Here is an 18,864-nt window from a genome sequence, read left to right as displayed (position 1 = left end):
AAGTAGAAGGTTCACCTTCCTTAGATTTTCCTGCTTTATGTTTCTTCCCATCTCCCTTTTCCTCAGAGGCCCCTCTCTTCTGTTTTTTAGAGGTGTGTCCTTTGGCTTCCCCCTCAGACTCCGAGTCTGGAGTTTTCCTTTTCTGAAGCCATAATAAAAGGGGCGCTTCTCTATCCTTAAGAGTTTTGGCAGAGAAGGTCCGGCAATACTTGCAGTCCTTAGGAATATGCTTAGGGTACAGACAGTACAAGCACTCCTTGTGAGGATCCTCAGAAAATAGTCTGGCCTTGCCACAGGACCTACAAGCTCTGAAAAGGCTCTTCTTGGAGCTTTCAGCCATTCTGAAAGTAGTAATGCTGACAAGAAAAAACACAATACCTGACTCCCAACTGTGAAGGTCAAAAGTTCAGTGACGAGAGAAAAAACTGAGCAGAGCTCAGGGAGACTCCTTCTCACACGAAGGCGGTTGGAAATCTGAGGTATGGTGGCTCTGCTGGGAATGGTGTAGGCTGGTGCTGGCTGCTGATTGGCTGTAGTTTGGGCCACATAATGAGGAGGAGAGGTTACCCTCTGGTTTCACTACTCTATAGTTTCAGGCAGTTTTTTCTTCTACTGCTATGGTTATTATTTACCGGGAGACTCCCACCATGACAACGGGGAAGATACAAGCATGTGAATCTATGAAAGATTGAATACTGGAGAACTGTTTAAATCTCCACCTCAATAACACCATGCCTGTTACCCCTGCAATTCATTTGGATGATACTGATATTATTCACAACTTGCTGACTTCTTTGATTGACGCATGCCTCCCACTGTCTAACAAGAAACTGGATTACCACCGCCCCCCTGCGCTCTGGTTTTCCGAACGTCTGAAGCTAGAAAAAAGCAAATGCTAAATTTTAGAAAGGCGCTGGAGGAAAATCTATAAGCTGGCTACTAAAACCATGTATAAAAATACATGGCTCTGTGTTCTTTCCCAAGACTGTACCTTGATACCCGCAATTGGCACATCTCTGGCCACAGATAAGCCCCTTGTAGAAGGTACCATGGGTACCAAGGGCACTATGACCAGGAAAGGCCTCTAAGGGCTGCAGCACCTATTGTGCCGCCCTTAGAGGCCCTGTACCATAACTCCCACATACTACCATTGCAGGATGAGTGTTGTGGTGCAGAGAAAGGTAAAGAGTCAACATGGCACACATCCCTTTGTGCCATGCCTGCAACTACTGCCTGAGGCTTAGGTAAGTCACCCCTCTAGCTGGGTGCACTAGCCCTCAGGTAAGGGTACAGTGGCATGAGCCCTGTAACCCTACAGTGTCTAAGTCCATTCATAGGCATTGTAATTGTACTAAAGCCAAAAAGAGCATATGGGCTGGGAGCTGGTCATTACGAACTACCCATCTCCATAATGGCTTTATTGTAGCAAACGGCTCAGCACATTAAACCCACACAGATGCCAGTGTGGGATTTAATGTAAAATGCACTCAAGGGCATCTTAGAGATGCCCCCTGAAAATTGACCAGGCCTGGGTTTGTTCCTGAATGACTGCCGGCCATTTGCCACCACCAGACAAGTTTCTGGACCCCTGGGTAGAGAGCCTCCACACTCTGGGTCCGTAAACAAAGCCCATCCTTGGCAGAGGTGTCATGCCTCCTACCCCAGGATGGGCTGGGTCCATGAAGAGGAAGCTTTAAAGGCCTGTTACCATTGGAAGATGCCCTGCCTTTTGCTGCCCCCAGCAACTGGCTCCCACCGGTTCTGGCACCCACTTTGGGTGGGAAAATCGGCAGGAAAACCACGCTGGGAAGAGAGATGTACCCACCTTTGCCAACCACATCCCTCAGGTGGGGAGGCGAGGTGAAGAACACATCTCAGTGCCCTCAATCTTGAAGGTGAGGGGACCCACTCAATTAGGGAGAGGCTCATGCCCCCCCGGAGTGTGACATAATAGGGGGTGTACCCACCCCAACGAAGGGACCCATTGGCCCGACCTGCAAACCCCTTTAAACGCCCAAAGATTTAGTATTTAGGGCCACCCAGAGCCTTGAGTCCTCAGATTCAAGGAAGAAAGAAGAAGAACCAAAGAGCTGTGCTGACCCAGGAAGAAGAGGACACCTGAATCTTTGGCCTCAGCCCTACTGACCTGTCCCGACTTCGACCTGCCTACAGCGAAGAAACTGGTGTGTCCAGCAGTCAGCAGCTCCCCAGAGCCCGGAGGACCATCCCTGCACTCACATTACAGACTCTGTTCCTGTGAGCCACCGGATGTGCTCAACAAAGACTCCAAGACCAGAATCCAGCGGGAAAACCAAGCTACGAAGAGAGATGTGCCCACCTTTGCCAACCCCACCCCTCAGGTGAGGGAGGCGAGGTTAAGCACACAACTCAGTCCCCTCCATCTTGAAGATGAGGGCGCCAGACAATTAGGGGAAGGTTCATGCCAACCCCTCCCACTAGCGGGTGGCATAATAGGGGGTATACCCACCCCAACGAAGGGACCCATTGGCCCCGACCTGCAAACCCCTTTAAATGCCCGAATATTTAGTATTTAGGGCCACCCTGAGCCTTGCCTCCTCAGATTCGATGAAGAAAGAAGGACCAAAGAGCTGTGCTGACCCAGGAAGAAGAGGACACCTACTGCTTTGGCCCCAGCCCTACCAGCCTGTCCCGACTCCCACCTGCCTAGAGCGAAGAAACCAGCGTGTCCAGCAGCCCCCCAGAGCCCGACGGACCATCCTTGCACTCACCTTACAGACTATGTTTCCTGTGAGAACTGGATTTGCTCAAGAAATACTCCAAGACCAGAATGCGGACCCGGGCAACTCAGCAATTCAACACCACTCTGAACCCAATGCCAGCGCGCGAGTTCAAGTGGCACAACACCACAAGGAGGTCTCCCTGGCGATCATGACCTAGGATATGGAGCTCCCCGACCTCCCTCAAGCTTCAAGACGACGCCTGCAGCCTCAACCTGAAGGGTCCCCCTGACAGCGACTGGAGCTGGTAAAAAAATCTGATGACAAAAGACACCCCTGCACCTGACGCTGCATGGCCTTGGGAGGCCCAACCAATGGTGTCTATGCATCCCTCAAGTATCTAACTTACCTCTCCAGCTGGTGGTCATATTCAGGAAGTCTCACTACCCGAGCCTGAAGCAACTTTGCCGACATCTTCTTGCTACCCTGCACCCTGTCACCCCAGTGCTGCTGGTGGTGCAGCTCCTGTGCTGATCATTGGCCACTACAGTGCGGACCTTAACCCCAAGAGCTTTGCTCCCAGTTCTAAGTGGCATGCTCGTAAGCAGTGCCTAACCGAAGGCTCCCTTAGACCCATTGGCTAACATTCGGCCCATGCACTCTGCACCCAGCCGCCCCAGTGCCGCAACTTGAGTACCTACCTAGACCTTGGGGATCCTTGGTCCTAACCCCCAAAACTCCCACTTGTGAGACTTTTATTAACCTGTGAAACTGATAACCATTATTCTCCCATAGGAACCTATGTTATCAGTTTTGGCCTGAAATGTTCCAAGTGTTGAACTGTTGTTTTGTATGGAGAAAAATGTCAGTATAACTTAAACCAAGAAAAGTATTACTCACCTTGTATTGTGAGCCTTCGTTGTGGTATCTAGGCATACCACCCCAGTAGTCAAAGTAATCAAAAGGTATTCTAAAAGTAATTGTGTCATTGAAGCTGCTCTTTGAATACACACCAACCTGTAACAATTTCAAATCCATCCTCAATTGTATTTCTGTGCAAAGGTATATTTTATCTACCTGTACCAAGTCTTGCTTGGTTCTATAAATAAAATATAGGTATACCTTTTTGTTTATACTCTGAGAGTGTGCCATTTGTCTTGATTGAGTGAATACAATAAATGCTTAACACGCCCTCTGGATAAGCCTAACTGCTTTCCCACACTACCACGAAGAGAGCTGTTAGTACTTTCCTAAGTTAGCCTCTGCTATACCTCCTGGGACTTCCTGGACTCTGTGTACACTATACCTCACTTTGGTATAGTATATACAGAGCCAGCTTCCTAAATTAACTGGTCGAGGAGGTACTGACACCTCTTTCTTTTTCCCATAGACTCACAAGTGACTTGTCCCACTTGAATAATTCAGCTGTTCCAGTAACTGATGGAATTGTTTAGGGCAAAGCACCCTTTGACCTCAATGGACCGACCAATATTCTAAAGATTCCTTATGAATTCAAGATATCCATGGGTGATGTGATTGTACCTGGTTTACATTCTGATGATAGGGATGTTGATACTGTTAATACAATGTTGTCTGAGTTAGAATATTATACCAACTTTGAAGATGAGCACCTTTATTTAAATTCTGCTAATTATGGAGACATGATTTTTAACACCCTTATGGACCTCATTATTTACATTGAGATGTTGTTCCATGCACAATTTTTTATTACACACAATGGGCACACTGTCCAACTCCCCCACAAGAAAGTTCTATAAACCTTTTAGATTAGTCCCCAGTTCAGCAAAGAAATACATGCTGACACAAACTAAGCTCGTATATACAGATTTGTTTGTGAACACATTGGCTTTATAAGGCTATGACTATTGGAAGGAAACAATAGACCCAAAATCTATTTGGGAAACCAAGCATTTGCAGATTCAGGGAAAATACACTCTATTTAGAGCCTGTTTAATTCCAACACAAATTATTTTTCTCAATGACACAATCCAACCGACCACAGGTCCAGGATTGGCGAAAATCAAAGATATGAATTGCCACAATATTCCCTCTATTGCCCGATTTAACAATTGCCAGAATATATTAAATTACACTAAAGTTCAGCTCAATTAAATGGTCAAAAACTGTACATTTCACTCTAAACCTGCGTGTCCGAATGGGTGGTTATTGTGGCCACAGGACACAAATGGTTGTCATGCTCGTTTTTTAATATTCCACACAGGGGTTTAAGGCAAGCAGACCAGAACCTTGTTATTCCCAATTTCAAAACTCAGATATAGTCACCACCAATTCAGTGGGGAAATTATGTCAACAATCTTTGGAACATTCTATACTGTCTGCAGTAAAACAACATCTGTCTCTCATATCGGAGGACATGGACCTTTCCGATTTCTTATTGGGTTCTAGGTCTCCTCATTCAAAAAGATTCATTTATGCATTCTATAATAACATTTGGAAATTGTCACAAATGGAAGCCGTTGCATGCTTAAAACAAATTGATCAAGATAATTTGGATGTAGTACTTGCTGTCATTGATAATAGCATAAACACCTGGGGCCATATGTATCAAGCCTTTTTCCCGTTCGCAAACGGGCAAATTCTCAGAATCTGCCCGTTTTGCTAATGGGAAAAATCCTTTTGGGATGTATCATCCCAAAAGGCCATCGCAAAATAGAGAATTGCAAAATTTGTGATTCTCTATTTTGCGAATGCAATTAAGGAATTGCAAATTGCGATTCTTTAAATGCAATTCTGGAAGCACCAGAAATTTGCTATTTGGCCTTAAGGAATCACAAATTACCACTATCTTCAAGTTGGTGGTAATTTACGATTTTCTAGAAAAAAGCAAATTTTTGCATTTTTCAAAGTGACATTTGACACACATACATGCCCGTAGAGCATGTATGTGCGCAAAATTTGCACACATGCATATTTCAGGGGTGCAACAGGGTGTCCTTTTGGCACCCTTGCAACCTTGAAATTGCATTCTCAATTTGCGATTCTCAAATTGGTAATCGCAAATTAAGAATGTCTTCCCATTCATTCCTATGCGCCTCCTAGCCCATAGGAATGAATGGGAAGGTATTCCTTATTTGCGAATCTCAATTTGCGATTCGCAAATAAGGAATATGTAGGATTCGCAAAATTTTCAGCAAATCCTACATACATTGCACTTTGCGATTCTCTAATTGCGATTCGCTAAAAATCGCAATTTGAGAATCGCAAAACTCTTTTTTGATACATATGGCCCCTGGTCTTCTGGCATTTACATTTTGAATAATGTTGTATCATCTGTAATTTACATTATGCAAAATGATATGCCTTCATTGTACCATGGGCAATGTCAGCTTAGATTTATAATGCAATTTAGCTGGACATTACAGGTCCTCAGGAATGGCCAAGTGCCCTGGGCCTACCTCAACTCAACGCACCTATTCATGCCCTTCAACCTGACATACAAACAACGGTTCATGGCCCAGACAGACGCAACGTACACAATGTTATATATTGAGAAGCTGGAACAGCTGCCTTTTACTATTGCAGAAACACCATCTGCAGTTTGGCTAATACATGGAGTAATATACCTTCCTATTTCAACCTTCCAGTTCACTTCTTGCATGAAGCATTTTCCCATGGGTAGATATGGGGCCCTGGGAGGTAGATTAATTCATGAGATATGGTCACTTTCCTTTGAATATCACTGTGAACAGCTCGATTGGGAAGTATTTATTACAGGAAAGGAATGTGACTCATCCGTGGGCCATTCGCTTGTGTGTGAATATGTTACCATACACTGCTCTTGTAACTATTCTGGTGCAAATTTGGCTTGTTTTCTCATACAATTTTTCCACAAGTTTGCCCCTTCTTATTGGTCTTTCCACTGTAGTTATTTAATGTTAAATGATCAGGACGGTTGAGGCATGAGAGCCGGGATACCTTACCTTCTTTCGGTTTCCCGGATTGTGACTTGTAATTACGTCCTTTTACCGCTCAAGCATGCAGTTTTGACCTGGAAGGCAGATTTCAACAATCTAAGCATACTCAAAGCCTTACTGTTTCAAAAAGAAGTGGCTTAACTTCTGCTAGAGAAACCTTTGAACTACAAGTTGCAAGGACATCTAGTGACATACAATCACTTTTAACCACCAATCTCCCATTGCATTTCGGCGAGCTTGTAAAACGCATATTCAATGGGTACAATACTGCTGTCATGGCACACTTTTTTAAACATTAGGGACTGGCTTAGTCGGTATTTATGGAGTTATACCAGGCTTGATTCATTTATTATTTTCTAATATTTTCAGAGACCTTCTCTTGAGGTTATTCCTCATTTGCGGCATTTTAGTTCTATTTTTGTTACTCCACAATGGATGTTCCATCGCAAAGCCCGCTAAGGCCAGAACTGCAGACAATCCAGCAGTGCGGTAGACGCATGATCCAACTACTTGGAGCCCAACTGCTCCAATAACTAGACTCTGACTAAGCAACGGATATCTGCCTTGCCTCCTGTTTACATGGACATGAATCATTGGATGAGTCCCATAAAGATCCATTGTGGTAGTTGTCCAATGCACTTGTGCTTGATTCAGGATGCTTCGTATGCATTTCTCTCTTTAGGGGAGATGGGTGCATCGGCACCAGGATTATGGAACTCAGTCCCTAATAACACTGAGGCAGAACAACCAGCTACCTCCTTAGGATTGACTCAGGATTGGCTCATTTTGAGGATCATATTTGTTCTCTTGAATTACTCAGTGGGGCTGCCCAGGAATTGTAATGGAATCCGTTCTGGATTCATTAAATATTTATGAGTCCTAGGACTCCACTAATTTATCCATTTTTCGAAATTGTCATCAAATCTTTTTATATTATTGTTGTATTTTATGCTAATTAGCATTGAATTTGCATGGCTTGTGATTTTGTATTATTTTATTTGTTTGCTATAAGGCTATAGTGTCCAAGGAGGGGGTGTTTTGAGGTCCCTTAGTGTCCCTACAATGGATAACCCTCATTTTTAGCGGTGTAGAAATTAGGATTTCTCTGCCTTGCACTGTCGTATATATTGCACATTTTCTTTTGTGTCATTATTTTGGAAACACACTACAATGTTGATTGTTATTCTTTGCTTCCTTGGATTCTGCCTGCACATTCTCCATGGCCAAATACCCAACAGCACATATTATTTTTGTTCAGTCAGCAACAGCTCCCAGGCTTTCTTAGACACAACACGTTACCACATCGTTGTAGATTTCCACAGTTCACTGTTTATTTTATAATTCAGAGCCCCTAGTATTTAGCTCAGAGAAGGGAATTACAGCAGTGCTCACTCAACAGTCCTGGAACAGATGCCCCTCCAGGGCATGCAGCCTGTGTGAACTGAGTTTACACCCACAAATGCAGACCTCTTGACTACGAAGACCAGGTAAGGGGTTTGGGGCTCTCAGAGACCACTAATAATAATAATATTAGTCTCCCTGCGCATACAGTGTAAGAATAGGCTTTGCTCGTTAGATTTACATCATGGTTGCCTTATTTGTATTGTACAGTTTCGTAATGATAATAGTGTTGCTTTCTATAATCAGTATAATAATCGCATCAAGCTGAATTCATGCAAGACTGCGTTAGTACGATAAACATATTGTGAACTTCCTTTGTGTCATGTTTACTGTTTTAGTAAGGACATGTGATAGTGAGTCAGCGACGAAAGGTGATGATCTGTTTTTCCATGGTTCCCTGAGGGGATTAGCGTGTCCTGCTTTTGGGTTGCCACAATTACCTGTTGCTCTGTGAGTCGAGGAGCACAGGTAAGGCGGTGTGAGCTAGCCAGGAATTTGATGCCCCAGATACTGATTTGGCAGAGTGACTCAGTACCTGCATTCTGACATTCTGCTGTCCCAAGGCACAGTTCTGTAAAAGCAAAATCCCTGTGAAAAGTAAACTCCCGGATGAAGCACTTCCGTCAAGACATTAGTTTTGACTGCCACCGAGGGCATACTAAGGCCCAGGACCTCAATTGCCCTTCACACCACCATAGTGCATGAAGCTCTCTCCGTCAAAGCCACAGTACGGGAAGAAAGCAAGCCAATATCTTATGAAGAGTTCGGTACACTGGCTTCGAGCAGATCCTCATATCAGATAAGGAGTCATAAGCCTGATATTCTTCAAGGTCCAGTGACCCCAACCATTCTTCCCAGACTCATAGCCCATACTAATAGGGCTTAGGCCCCAGCCTGGAAGGTATGGCTCCAGTCAGCGGCAAAGTCGGCATCCGGTGATGTCCTTCCGGGTCTGTGTCAGAGTCAGGAATGTAAATGGGAATGGTGCTGCCGGGGGAGGTTTGTCAAGGCACAACCAGCGCCGATTGGATCCATCTGCAGATCCCCGGGGTCCGACTGGCAATGGAGCCCCTAGAGTGGATCCAGTAGGGGCTCCACCTGAACCCGTGGGACTTAAAGGCGTGCCAGAGGGAACAGGTTGCTGAAATATGAGGAGCATTTCCTCATAAAACTCACAAATTTGAGCTGGGGCTGCTACGGCTCCCGGAAACACAGGGGGGCACAGAGTTGGCCCAGGCACTGGCTCAACCATGGAGTCAGTCCTCGAGGGACGCTCCCTCGTCTCGCTGCCCGACCGACGGATGAGGTGAAGTTGAAGAACACTACAATTTATTTTTCTTTTTGTGAGACCAAGACTTACCCAAAAGGCTTGACAACTTGGAGTGCGATGAAGATCTCGGACTCTGCAACCCATTCCGGATCTAAGACAAAACATCCCTTCCTCTTGACAGCACCTAATATACAATAGCCCTATCTATATTCCTTGTATTCCCTAAATACTGCAAAAGAGAATTGTGTGCACACTGATTAGCACACACCGTTCCGAAGCCTATTCCCTAGGGGATTCAAACTTGTTTTTACAATAGCAAAAGTGCACCACAAGCAATAATGAGTCAAAGTATATTTCACAATGAGTCACAAATGATGATTTTCTTTTGGATTTCCAATCTTTATTCAACAAATGGAGTACCACACAGACGATGCGTTTTGTCCCTCGCAGGGGACTTCTTCAGGGCTTTAAATTGTTTATGTAGACCTCAAAGTATGAGGAGTTGCCTTTTCGGGAGAAGGTATTTATCCAGTCTCAAATGTCTGGAAATGTTCTTACTTATTATATTGTATTTTGCCAGAACAAATAATCCCTCAAAATCTCTTTAGTCTTTCCTCGCATATACATTTATTCAGTTCGTGGTTGGTGATAGACATCTCTTGGATCTTCTCAAAAGAACTTTGAACTACCACAGACTTAATTCTTGCTGAGAAGAGACCTTCATATATTGATCTCTCTCCAGTCACCGGTGACACACGCCATTTTGACTGTTTTGCGCCCCCTGTTTTGCGACTGTTTTGCGTGCACCCCACCCGGACCAGCAGGTCCGGGTGGGGTGCACGTTGCGAAGAGTTCTCCACAGGCAGCGTTTGGTCATTAGAGGAGCAAAGACTGCACATCAACTGTTTAGAGCTTCTAGAGGGCTCCTTCACCGTGCGCTGCTGGACAGGGCAGTGGGCGAATGCGTGCGTCCTGTTGAAGATGGATAACGTTTCGGCAGTCTGCTATGTCAATCGTCTAGGGGGTCCCTGGTCTCGGGCCCTGGCAGACCTAGCGAAAGAGTTCTGGGAGTACTGCTTGGCGCACCAGATCTCATTGACGGCGGAGTACTTGCCGGGGCAGGCCAACCAAGTGGCGAATTGGCATTCGCGACACCTGCGGGATTCCAGCCTGTGGAAGCTTGATGCTCAGGTTTTCCAGTGGTTGAACAGCCACTGGGGTCCGTTTTCGGTGGACCTCTTTGCGTCACGCCTCGATCATCAGCTTCCGCGTTTCTTCAGTTAGAGACCGGATCCCTTGGCGGAGGCCACGGATGCCTTCCTGCAGGACTGGAGCCAAGAGACGGGGTATGCTTTTCCCCCGTTCTCGATGGTGGTGCGGATGGTAGCTCGGATCCGGCTTCTGGGATCAGAGGTGGTGGCGGTGACGCCGTTTTGGAGGTCTCAAGTGTGGTTTCCAGTTCTTCTGGAACTTTCCTGGGATTTTCCGATCCTACTCCCCCCGTTTCATCTTCTTCTGAACCTGGACGGGGAGCAACACCCACTCATCCTTCGGGGTCTCTCCGCCTCATGGCATGGAGGCTTTCCAGAGACGCTGGATGCTCAAGGGGTTTTCGGGACAGGCTCAGGACCTGTTATCAAAGGCCTGGGCAGACAGCACGACAAAACGATACCGTTCCGCGTGGACCAAGTGGCTGCATTGGTGTCTTCGACGGGACTTCGATCCCATGGTCGCCGGAGTGGTTCCCATGCTAAATTTTCTAGCTGAATTGGCTAAGGATGGGCTGGCTTACCGTTACATCAATGCGATTCGGTCGGCGATCTCGGCAGGACATGTTCTGGTGGATGGTGCCCCGATTGGGGAACATCCGTTAGTCTGCCGTCTCCTTCAGGGGATTCGCCTTTCGTTGCCTCCTGAGCCGCGGTACTCTGTCCTTTGGGACGTCAATTTGGTGCTAAACCTTTTCTTGTCTTGGCAACATAACAGGTATATATCTCTGAAAGAAATTTCCGCCAAGCTTGCCATGCTGTTGTGTTTAGTCTCATGTCGTAGAGTGTCGGATGTACGCGCCTTGGATGTTACGGTAAGGGTTTTTTCCCCTGATGGGGTTACGTTCACTCTTGGTCGTCGAACAAGTTGGCATCAAGAACGATCTCGTACCCGGCGTTTTCCGATGTGTCCAAGTTGTGTGTGGTGAATTGTTTAAAGTCATACGAGGATATGACGCTTGAATTGCGCCCTCCGGGCGAACAGCAACTTCTGATTGCTTTACGGAAGCCGCTCAAAGCAGTTTCATCTCCCACAATTGTCAGATGGGTGAGATGGATCATGCAGGAGGTGGGTATTAATACAAAGCAGTTTGGGGCACATTCGGCTAGGGGCGCAATGGCATTTATTTATTTCATTTATTTATATTCTTATATAGCGCCTGATTCGACCCCCGAAGGGGTATCTCCGCGCTTTTGCCAGTAGAAGAATATAACTCGTGCTAATCCATGGTCAGAGGGATAGTTAGGCTTTGATTATGTGGTTTAGATGTTTATGAATAAATGAGTTTTGAGGGATTTTCGGAAGGTTAGGTGGTTAGTGATTTGTCTCAATATATGAGGCAGTGAGTTCCAGAGGACAGGTCCAGTGTGGGCCAGGGCGCGGCCTACCTGCCTGGATTTTTTAATTCTGGGTACCTGTATTAACTGTAGATTGCTGGAACGTAAGGATCGTCCAGGAACATAAGGTGAGAAAGCTTTTATCAGATACTTGGGACCGGTACCTGAAAGACATTTGTGAATAGTGCATGGGATTTTGAACTTAATGCTTTGCCGCATTGGGAGCCAATGGAGTTTAGTCAGCAAAGGGCGGGAGGGAGTCCTAGGTGGAACGTTAAGGACAAGCCTCGCCGCGGTATTTTGGACTATTTGCAATTTGTTAAGCTGTTCTTCATTAGCTGATAGGAGAAGACCATTGCAATAGTCCAATCTGCTGATGACTAACGCCTGGACCAGTGTTTTCCTATGATTGTCAGGTAGGTATGGAAAAACCCTTCTCAGCAGTCCAATGGCACAAAAACAGGAGCCAGCCACTTGGTTAACATGTTCTTTCAATGTTAGTGCTTGATCTAATAGCACCCCCAAGTTTTTAACGGTCTGTTTAGGACTGGGAACAGGTCCCAGTTCCAAGGGCCACCACTCAGGGGACTATAGTGTCACTGCCTCCCCAAACAACATTACTTCCGTTTTTCCTACGTTACACTGTAGGCAGTTCTTAGCCATCCACTCAGACACTGCCCTCATTCCATCTGCAAACGATTTTATTAGTGCAGGCGTGAAGGTTTTAAAAGGTAACAGAAGTTGGGTGTCGTCGGCATACGACACCGGGGTGAACCCAAAGGATCTCACTAAGTCAGCCAAGGGGGCCACATACACATTAAATAATGTGGGACTTAGGCATGAGCCCTGAGGCACTCCCTTGGTGAGCTCCCTAGAGATGGATTTGTGGGAGCCCAACCTGACTTCTTGAGAGCGGCCTGATAGAAAGCTCTCCATCCAGGACAGAGCCACACCCCCTAATCCCACATCCCTCAGACGACCGAGAAGCACCTCATGTGACACCGTATCAAAAGCAGCACATAGATCCAACAGCACCAGAATCATAGACCCTCCTCCGTCCAGCGTCATCCTGATTTTATTGGTCACTGCTAGGAGGGCTGATTCGGTGCTGTGGTTGGGCCTGAACCCAGATTGTGAGTAGTCCAGGCCCTCCGTTGCTTCGATATGTTTGGATAAATTGGTGTTCCCGTGCTTCTCTGTCATCTTACTGATGTGCGGCAGGAGGGAAATGGGCCAGAGGTTCGACAGATCTGCCCATGGGGATGCCGCTTTTTTCCTTATTGGGTTCACCACCGCTTTCTTCCATTCCATTGGGACCTGTCCTTCTGCCAGTGAGATGTTCATCACAGACTGAATGGAAGGTCCTCAGAGGGTGATCAGAGGGGCGACCATTTTGGCAGGAAGAAAGTCATTGGGGGACCCAGATTTTATGTGGCTGATAAGAGGGGGAAGATCTATGTCGCAGATTGGCAGGAAGGATAATAATTGATTTTTGTTTTGTTCGGGTGAGTTATGTGGGAGAGAGTTCTTATTCCCAGCGCTACTAGAGGCCATTATTTTATCATAGATGAGATTAATTTTATTTTCAAAGAACACCGAGATCTCATCACAGAGGGTCTGAGAAAATTCATCGGGTCTCTCACAGGCTGTGGGTATAACAAAGCTCTGTAGTATTTTAAACAGCTCCCTTGGACAATTACCCGCCTCCGTGAGTTGTTGGGTGAGACTGATTTTCCTGGCTTGTTTTATGTTTTTGTAGTAGGTTGGCTGGGCCTCTTGATATATTTTCTTCTTCTCCTCAGTTCTCAATTTCCTCCATACTTTTTCCGCTTGTCTGCATTTCTGCTTCTCTATTCTAAGTTCCTGTGTATACCAGATTTCTTGCTTGGAGGATGGATATTGCTTATGTAGCTTTAGTGGGGCCAGAGTGTCAATGGCTTGCTTAAGTGAATCATTGAATCTATCTAGTGCAGTATCCGCTGAGTCCTCATCTGTGAAAGTTGGTTATTTCCAGCTTTCCAGCAGCTTCTCCACCGATACTTTATGCCACTGCGATTGGCGAGAGTGGCACTTTATTTAATAATTTTGTCGGGCCCGTTAAAATGAACTCTATCAGAAAGTGATCTGACCATTGAATTTCTTTAGCAGGTGAGCATCTTACTTTAGTGCAATTGGAAAAAAGTGAATCCAAAGTGTAACCACCTACATGGGTAGCACCGCTATTCTGTTCTTTTAATCCCAAAGTGGAAAGAGCTGCGATTAATGAAATTGTTTCGGGATGTACCAGGTTGTCCCTGTGCACATTAAAATCTCCTAGGAGGATGAAGTCCTCCTTGGATTTAAAATGGGGGGCTAGTAGCTCCAAAACGGAGAGAGCAAATTCCGGATTGGATCCTGGTGGACGGTAAACTAAAGGACCTTTCCAAGAGATGTGGCCTGCCGAGGCAATTTTAAAAATCAGTATTTCAAGTTGTGGACTATACCTTTGTTCTAGAATTGTGACTTTAAGTGCATTTTTATATATGATGGCTAAGCCACCTCCTGTTTTATTGGCTTGATCAAAATGTAGAATCTTGTATCCTGATGGAACCCCTAATGTTATTGCTGTAACCGTGTGAGGTTTCATCCAAGTCTCGGTTAAGAAGCAAATATCCGGCTGTATGGTATGAACTAGATCCCATACCTGATGTTGATGTTTTGGAAAAGAGCGAACATTTAAAAGAAAGCTCTTCAATCCCTCCAAAGGTAAAATTTTAGGTGTTTTATCCTTCGTAATCGCCCTGACTAAAGATGATTGGAACCAACACTTCATGCATGAGAAACAGCCCTCAAGATTTTGCCAGGGTATTTTAGTGCAGCATTCTACAGATGCTTTTAAATCAAGTAGAGAATGAGCGGAGTATTTAACTTTGCTGATACCTGTGATAGCGGGGTCCGGAGGAATAGAGCCCATTGGCCCTATGCCCCGTCCTGTCGCGGACGGGCACAGACGGGCAGCTCTTTGGCTGGTCTTCGGCGTGTCTTTGGCTGCGCGCGATCGCTGCGCGCTCGGGGAGGGGCGAGGGCTAAATAGCTCCAGAAGTTGAAGCACTAGAGCGCTAACCGCTCCTAGTGCTACCGGAAGTGCCTGCTCACACCTGTCCAACCTCCGCTCAACGGTGCTAGTCACCCTGTCGGAACAAGGCGGGCAGGAAGGAAGTAGAGCCTTGGTAGATCAAAAGTCTAATAAGACAAATACGGCTACTGCTCACCCTCCTCGTGATCAGGTAGGGAAGCGGCTGTATGAAGCGGCTATGTGGCGATGTTAATTCCAACCTAATAGTGCGGTGCGATGTAAATCTCAGCAAGCACAGGCAATGTGAATTTAAAAACACAAATTATCACAATGCAATTTAAAAAAGTCTCAAATCGCATGGAGCGCAAGATAGCCAACCTTCCTCGGCAGCGCGTCGGGGACACTGCCACCGTCACCTTCCGGCATCTAAGGCGTTCACCCTGGGCGCCCGACTGGAGGACCTTATGCTAGCGGCGGATTGGTCCTCGGATTCCACCTTCAAAAGGTTTTATTTCAAACTGGTGGTGGATGTGGCACAGTTGGTGGTAAGTAAGCTTTGAACAAGCATAATCCGAGCCTCCGGTCCTGACATAGAATCGAAATTTGCCAGGCAGCGTAATGGTAAGTTTCAATTCTATTAAGGACTCGGAGGCGAGGATTATCCCTCCCACGGCATCGTTGGTGCGAACCCACCCGTATGGACGTAAGTAAACTAGTTTTGACTCTGTTTATGATTCTGGTATTGTTCAATTTTGACAATATGCTGCAGTGGCCGTCTGTTTGCGGACAGATTAACTCCTCGATGTTTCTTGTTTTTGCAGGCAACGAGGGCGCTAAACAAGATCAGTAAGATTCAAGCGTGCCTTACGCGAAGAAAGAGGAGGGCTGCATAAGATGGAGGACCTTTTCACTGGAAGGCATGGACAATGAGAAAGGACTACGCTGCGATATGGCAGAGTCTGATGGGACTTGTGGTTCATAGACTGCGTTGTTGAAAATTATTGTGCTTATGGCGTTTTTTTCTTTGTCTTTGTGAGAAAAAAAGTTGCTTATATTGCTTTTCTAGCTGCTGTGTTTGTTAATGCAATTAAAGCGAAGAGAGAAAAGCATAATCCTTGCCTCAGAGTCCTTAATAGAATTGAAACTTACTGTTACGCCTCTAGGCAAATTTCGATTCTGCCAGACATAAAAACATCGCTTATGCCAAACAGTGTAAAACCACGAGTATGGCCCACTGCCTTCAATATCCTCCAACCAGAAGAAGGCAGGGGAGGCCAGATTTTTAGATGGCTGTACCATCCATGGAGTGACACATCTGTCACCACAGTGAGTTCTGGCTGGGGTAGGGAGAGGGTTCTGCCGTAGATCCAATGACATACGTTAAACCACCACTGCAGGTTTTTCCAGTTCCCTCTGAGATCTGAACCATGACAGAGATTCCCCTAATGCAGCACCCACTGGAATTTCAGGTCCCACTGCAGAGCCCACATATGCCAGCGAGCACGTGTTACCAGCAGGATGCACTAAGTTAAGAGTTCATGCAGCTTCAGAGTCAGTTTTACCGAAATCCAGAATAGATACATCAATCAATCAGGGTACTTATAGAGCATGACTATTCACCTGTAATGGTCTCAAGGTGCTGGGGGGGCTTCTGCAATTCAGTCGAAGAGCCAGGCCTTGAAATCCTTCTTGAATTGAGGCAGTGATGGTGATTGCCTGAGGTGCAGAGATAAGGAGTTCCAGGTCTTCGCAGCAAGGTAGGAGAAGGATCTTCCTCCAGTCGATGTCTTGCGGATCTGTAGGATAGTTAAAAGAGACAGATGGGCAGAGCAGAGTTGTTGGTCGGTGTGTAGAAGGAGAGGCGGTGGTTGAGGTATCCGGGTCTAGTATTGTGCAGGGCTTTGTAGGAGTGAGTGAGGAGCTTGAAGGTGAATATTTTGTCGATCAGGAGTACGTGGAGGTCTCTCAGGTGACAGGAGATGAGGTTTCAGCAGGGGATGTCCATGATAAGTCCAGCGAAGGTGTTCTGGATGCACTGCAATTTATTTTGAAGTTTTTGGATCGTTCCGGCATAGAGTGTGTTGCCGTAGTCAAGCTTGCTGCTCATGAGTGCCTGGGTGACAGTTCTCCTAGACTAGATGGGGACCCATTTGAAGTTCTTTTTGAGTAGGCAGAGTGTGTGAAAGAAGTAGGATGATACAGCGTTGATTTGTCGGTTCATAGAGAGAGAGGAGTTGAGGAAGATACAGAGGTTGCGTTCGTTGTCAGTGGGCGTGGAGGGGTTCCGAGTGCTGCTGGTCATTAGAAGTCGTCCCATGTGGAGGGAGTAGAGCCCAGGATGAGGACTTCGGTTTTGTTGGAGTTGAGTTTTATGCAGCTCTCCTTCATCAAGGCGGCTACTGCCTTCATCTCGCCACGGAGGTTGCTCTTAGCAGCTGTTGGTTTGTCAGTGAGGGAGAGGATCAGCTGTGTGTTGTTAGTGAAGGAGCCGATGTTGAGTCCGCGGTTTCCGACGATCGCTGCTAGCAGGGCCATGTAGATGTTGATGTTGAAGAGGGTGGGGCTCAGAGAGGAGTGGTTTGTTTAGATGAATTCTGTGAGTTGGGCGTTGATGGCCTTCGCAATGACTTTGGCTGGAGGGGGAGCAGAGAGATGGGTCTTCTTCAACAATCGTTCCAGCACAAAGCTCAACTCAACTTTAGTCTGGAACACTGCAATAGTTGTTGAATTTATATTGCGCAAGTAAAAACTAACATGGCTTTAAACCCTTCTTTTAACAAACATAGCAAAAATTATCCACCAGTTCTTACATGGAATTACTGCTTAATCAAGCAGTGAGGAAATCGTAGTGTGCACAACAGATTACAGCATAAACACAGAATAGGTATTTGAATGCTAGATACGTTTCCATGTATAAACAGTGGGCTTCCCATCTTATTGGGAAGAAAGTTTTTCTGAAGAATAACATTTAAAAATATGAAAAAAAGTGAACTACTTTCGACTCACTGAGATAGAACATATAAAACTTACTGTATCCTGTTTTGGAATTTGCACGAGATTTGAAAGAAGATGTTCTGTGTCCAAAAACCTTGAAATAACTAAATTCAAAGCAAAAATAACACGGATCATTAATAGCTGTACAAACTAAGAAATCATCCTTGAAATGGTAGCTACACAAAATGTTTTAGTCAAAGAGAGAACACCGTCATAAAGCACCACAAATATATATAGTCTTAATTCGATTAATCATTGGCATTTTGGGCATATAAAGAAGCAAATCAGTTCTCTAAAACTAAAACCTATGCCTGTTTGTAAAAAATATTTATTTATAGTATTTTCAAATACATTTAGGAACGGGAGTAAAAGTTTGTTAAAACACATGTAAAGAAATAAAAGAGTGAAAATTAAAATAAAGGGAATATACAGCAATTGAAAGGGACAAAGGGAGAGAAAAACGAGATCAAAGAAAATTAAAACAACATTAAAAGCCGCTCAAACCACAAACAGAAATATACAGACACAGAGACGCATGTGCAGATGTGTAAAAACATTCACACACAGACGGATACACACACACTTAAGGCCTATTTAAACATGTGGGTAATTGCCACAGTCTTGCAGCTTCCCACCATATTTCACCAGGAAAAAACAGGCTTTCCAACCCCCCCCCCAGAACCCCCCCCCCCCCCCCCCCCCCGGGCCAGAATATCCCATCTTACAGAAGCAGACATGCGTACACAAACAGTTGTCGGCACGCACACAAGCACACTTACACTTTTAAACACAAGAGGCCTTATTTATGAAGGCCTTGCGCCGCCGGTGCGTCACTTTTAACATAGGAAAAAGTGACGCACCGGTGGCGCAAGGCCTTCATAAA

General features: G+C 45.7%; 1 protein-coding gene across 1 annotated transcript in view; it reads right to left on the bottom strand.

Annotated features, from left to right (window-relative positions):
* Positions 1 to 18,864, bottom strand: part of MSH4 (mutS homolog 4) — a 1,592,310-nt gene that overhangs the window by 999,763 nt on the left and 573,683 nt on the right. Inside the window, exon 9 of the mRNA XM_086925563.1 lies at positions 18,018 to 18,085. Coding sequence (XP_086781689.1) covers positions 18,018 to 18,085 — 68 coding nt within the window. The remainder of the gene's footprint in view (positions 1 to 18,017; positions 18,086 to 18,864) is intronic.

Source organism: Lissotriton vulgaris, chromosome 1_1, assembly GCF_964263255.1.
Source record: "Lissotriton vulgaris chromosome 1_1, aLisVul1.2, whole genome shotgun sequence".
Classification (NCBI taxonomy): Eukaryota; Metazoa; Chordata; class Amphibia; order Caudata; family Salamandridae; genus Lissotriton; species Lissotriton vulgaris.
The sequence above is the reverse complement of the archived record's forward strand: the minus strand, read 5'-3'. Positions and strand labels throughout refer to the sequence as shown.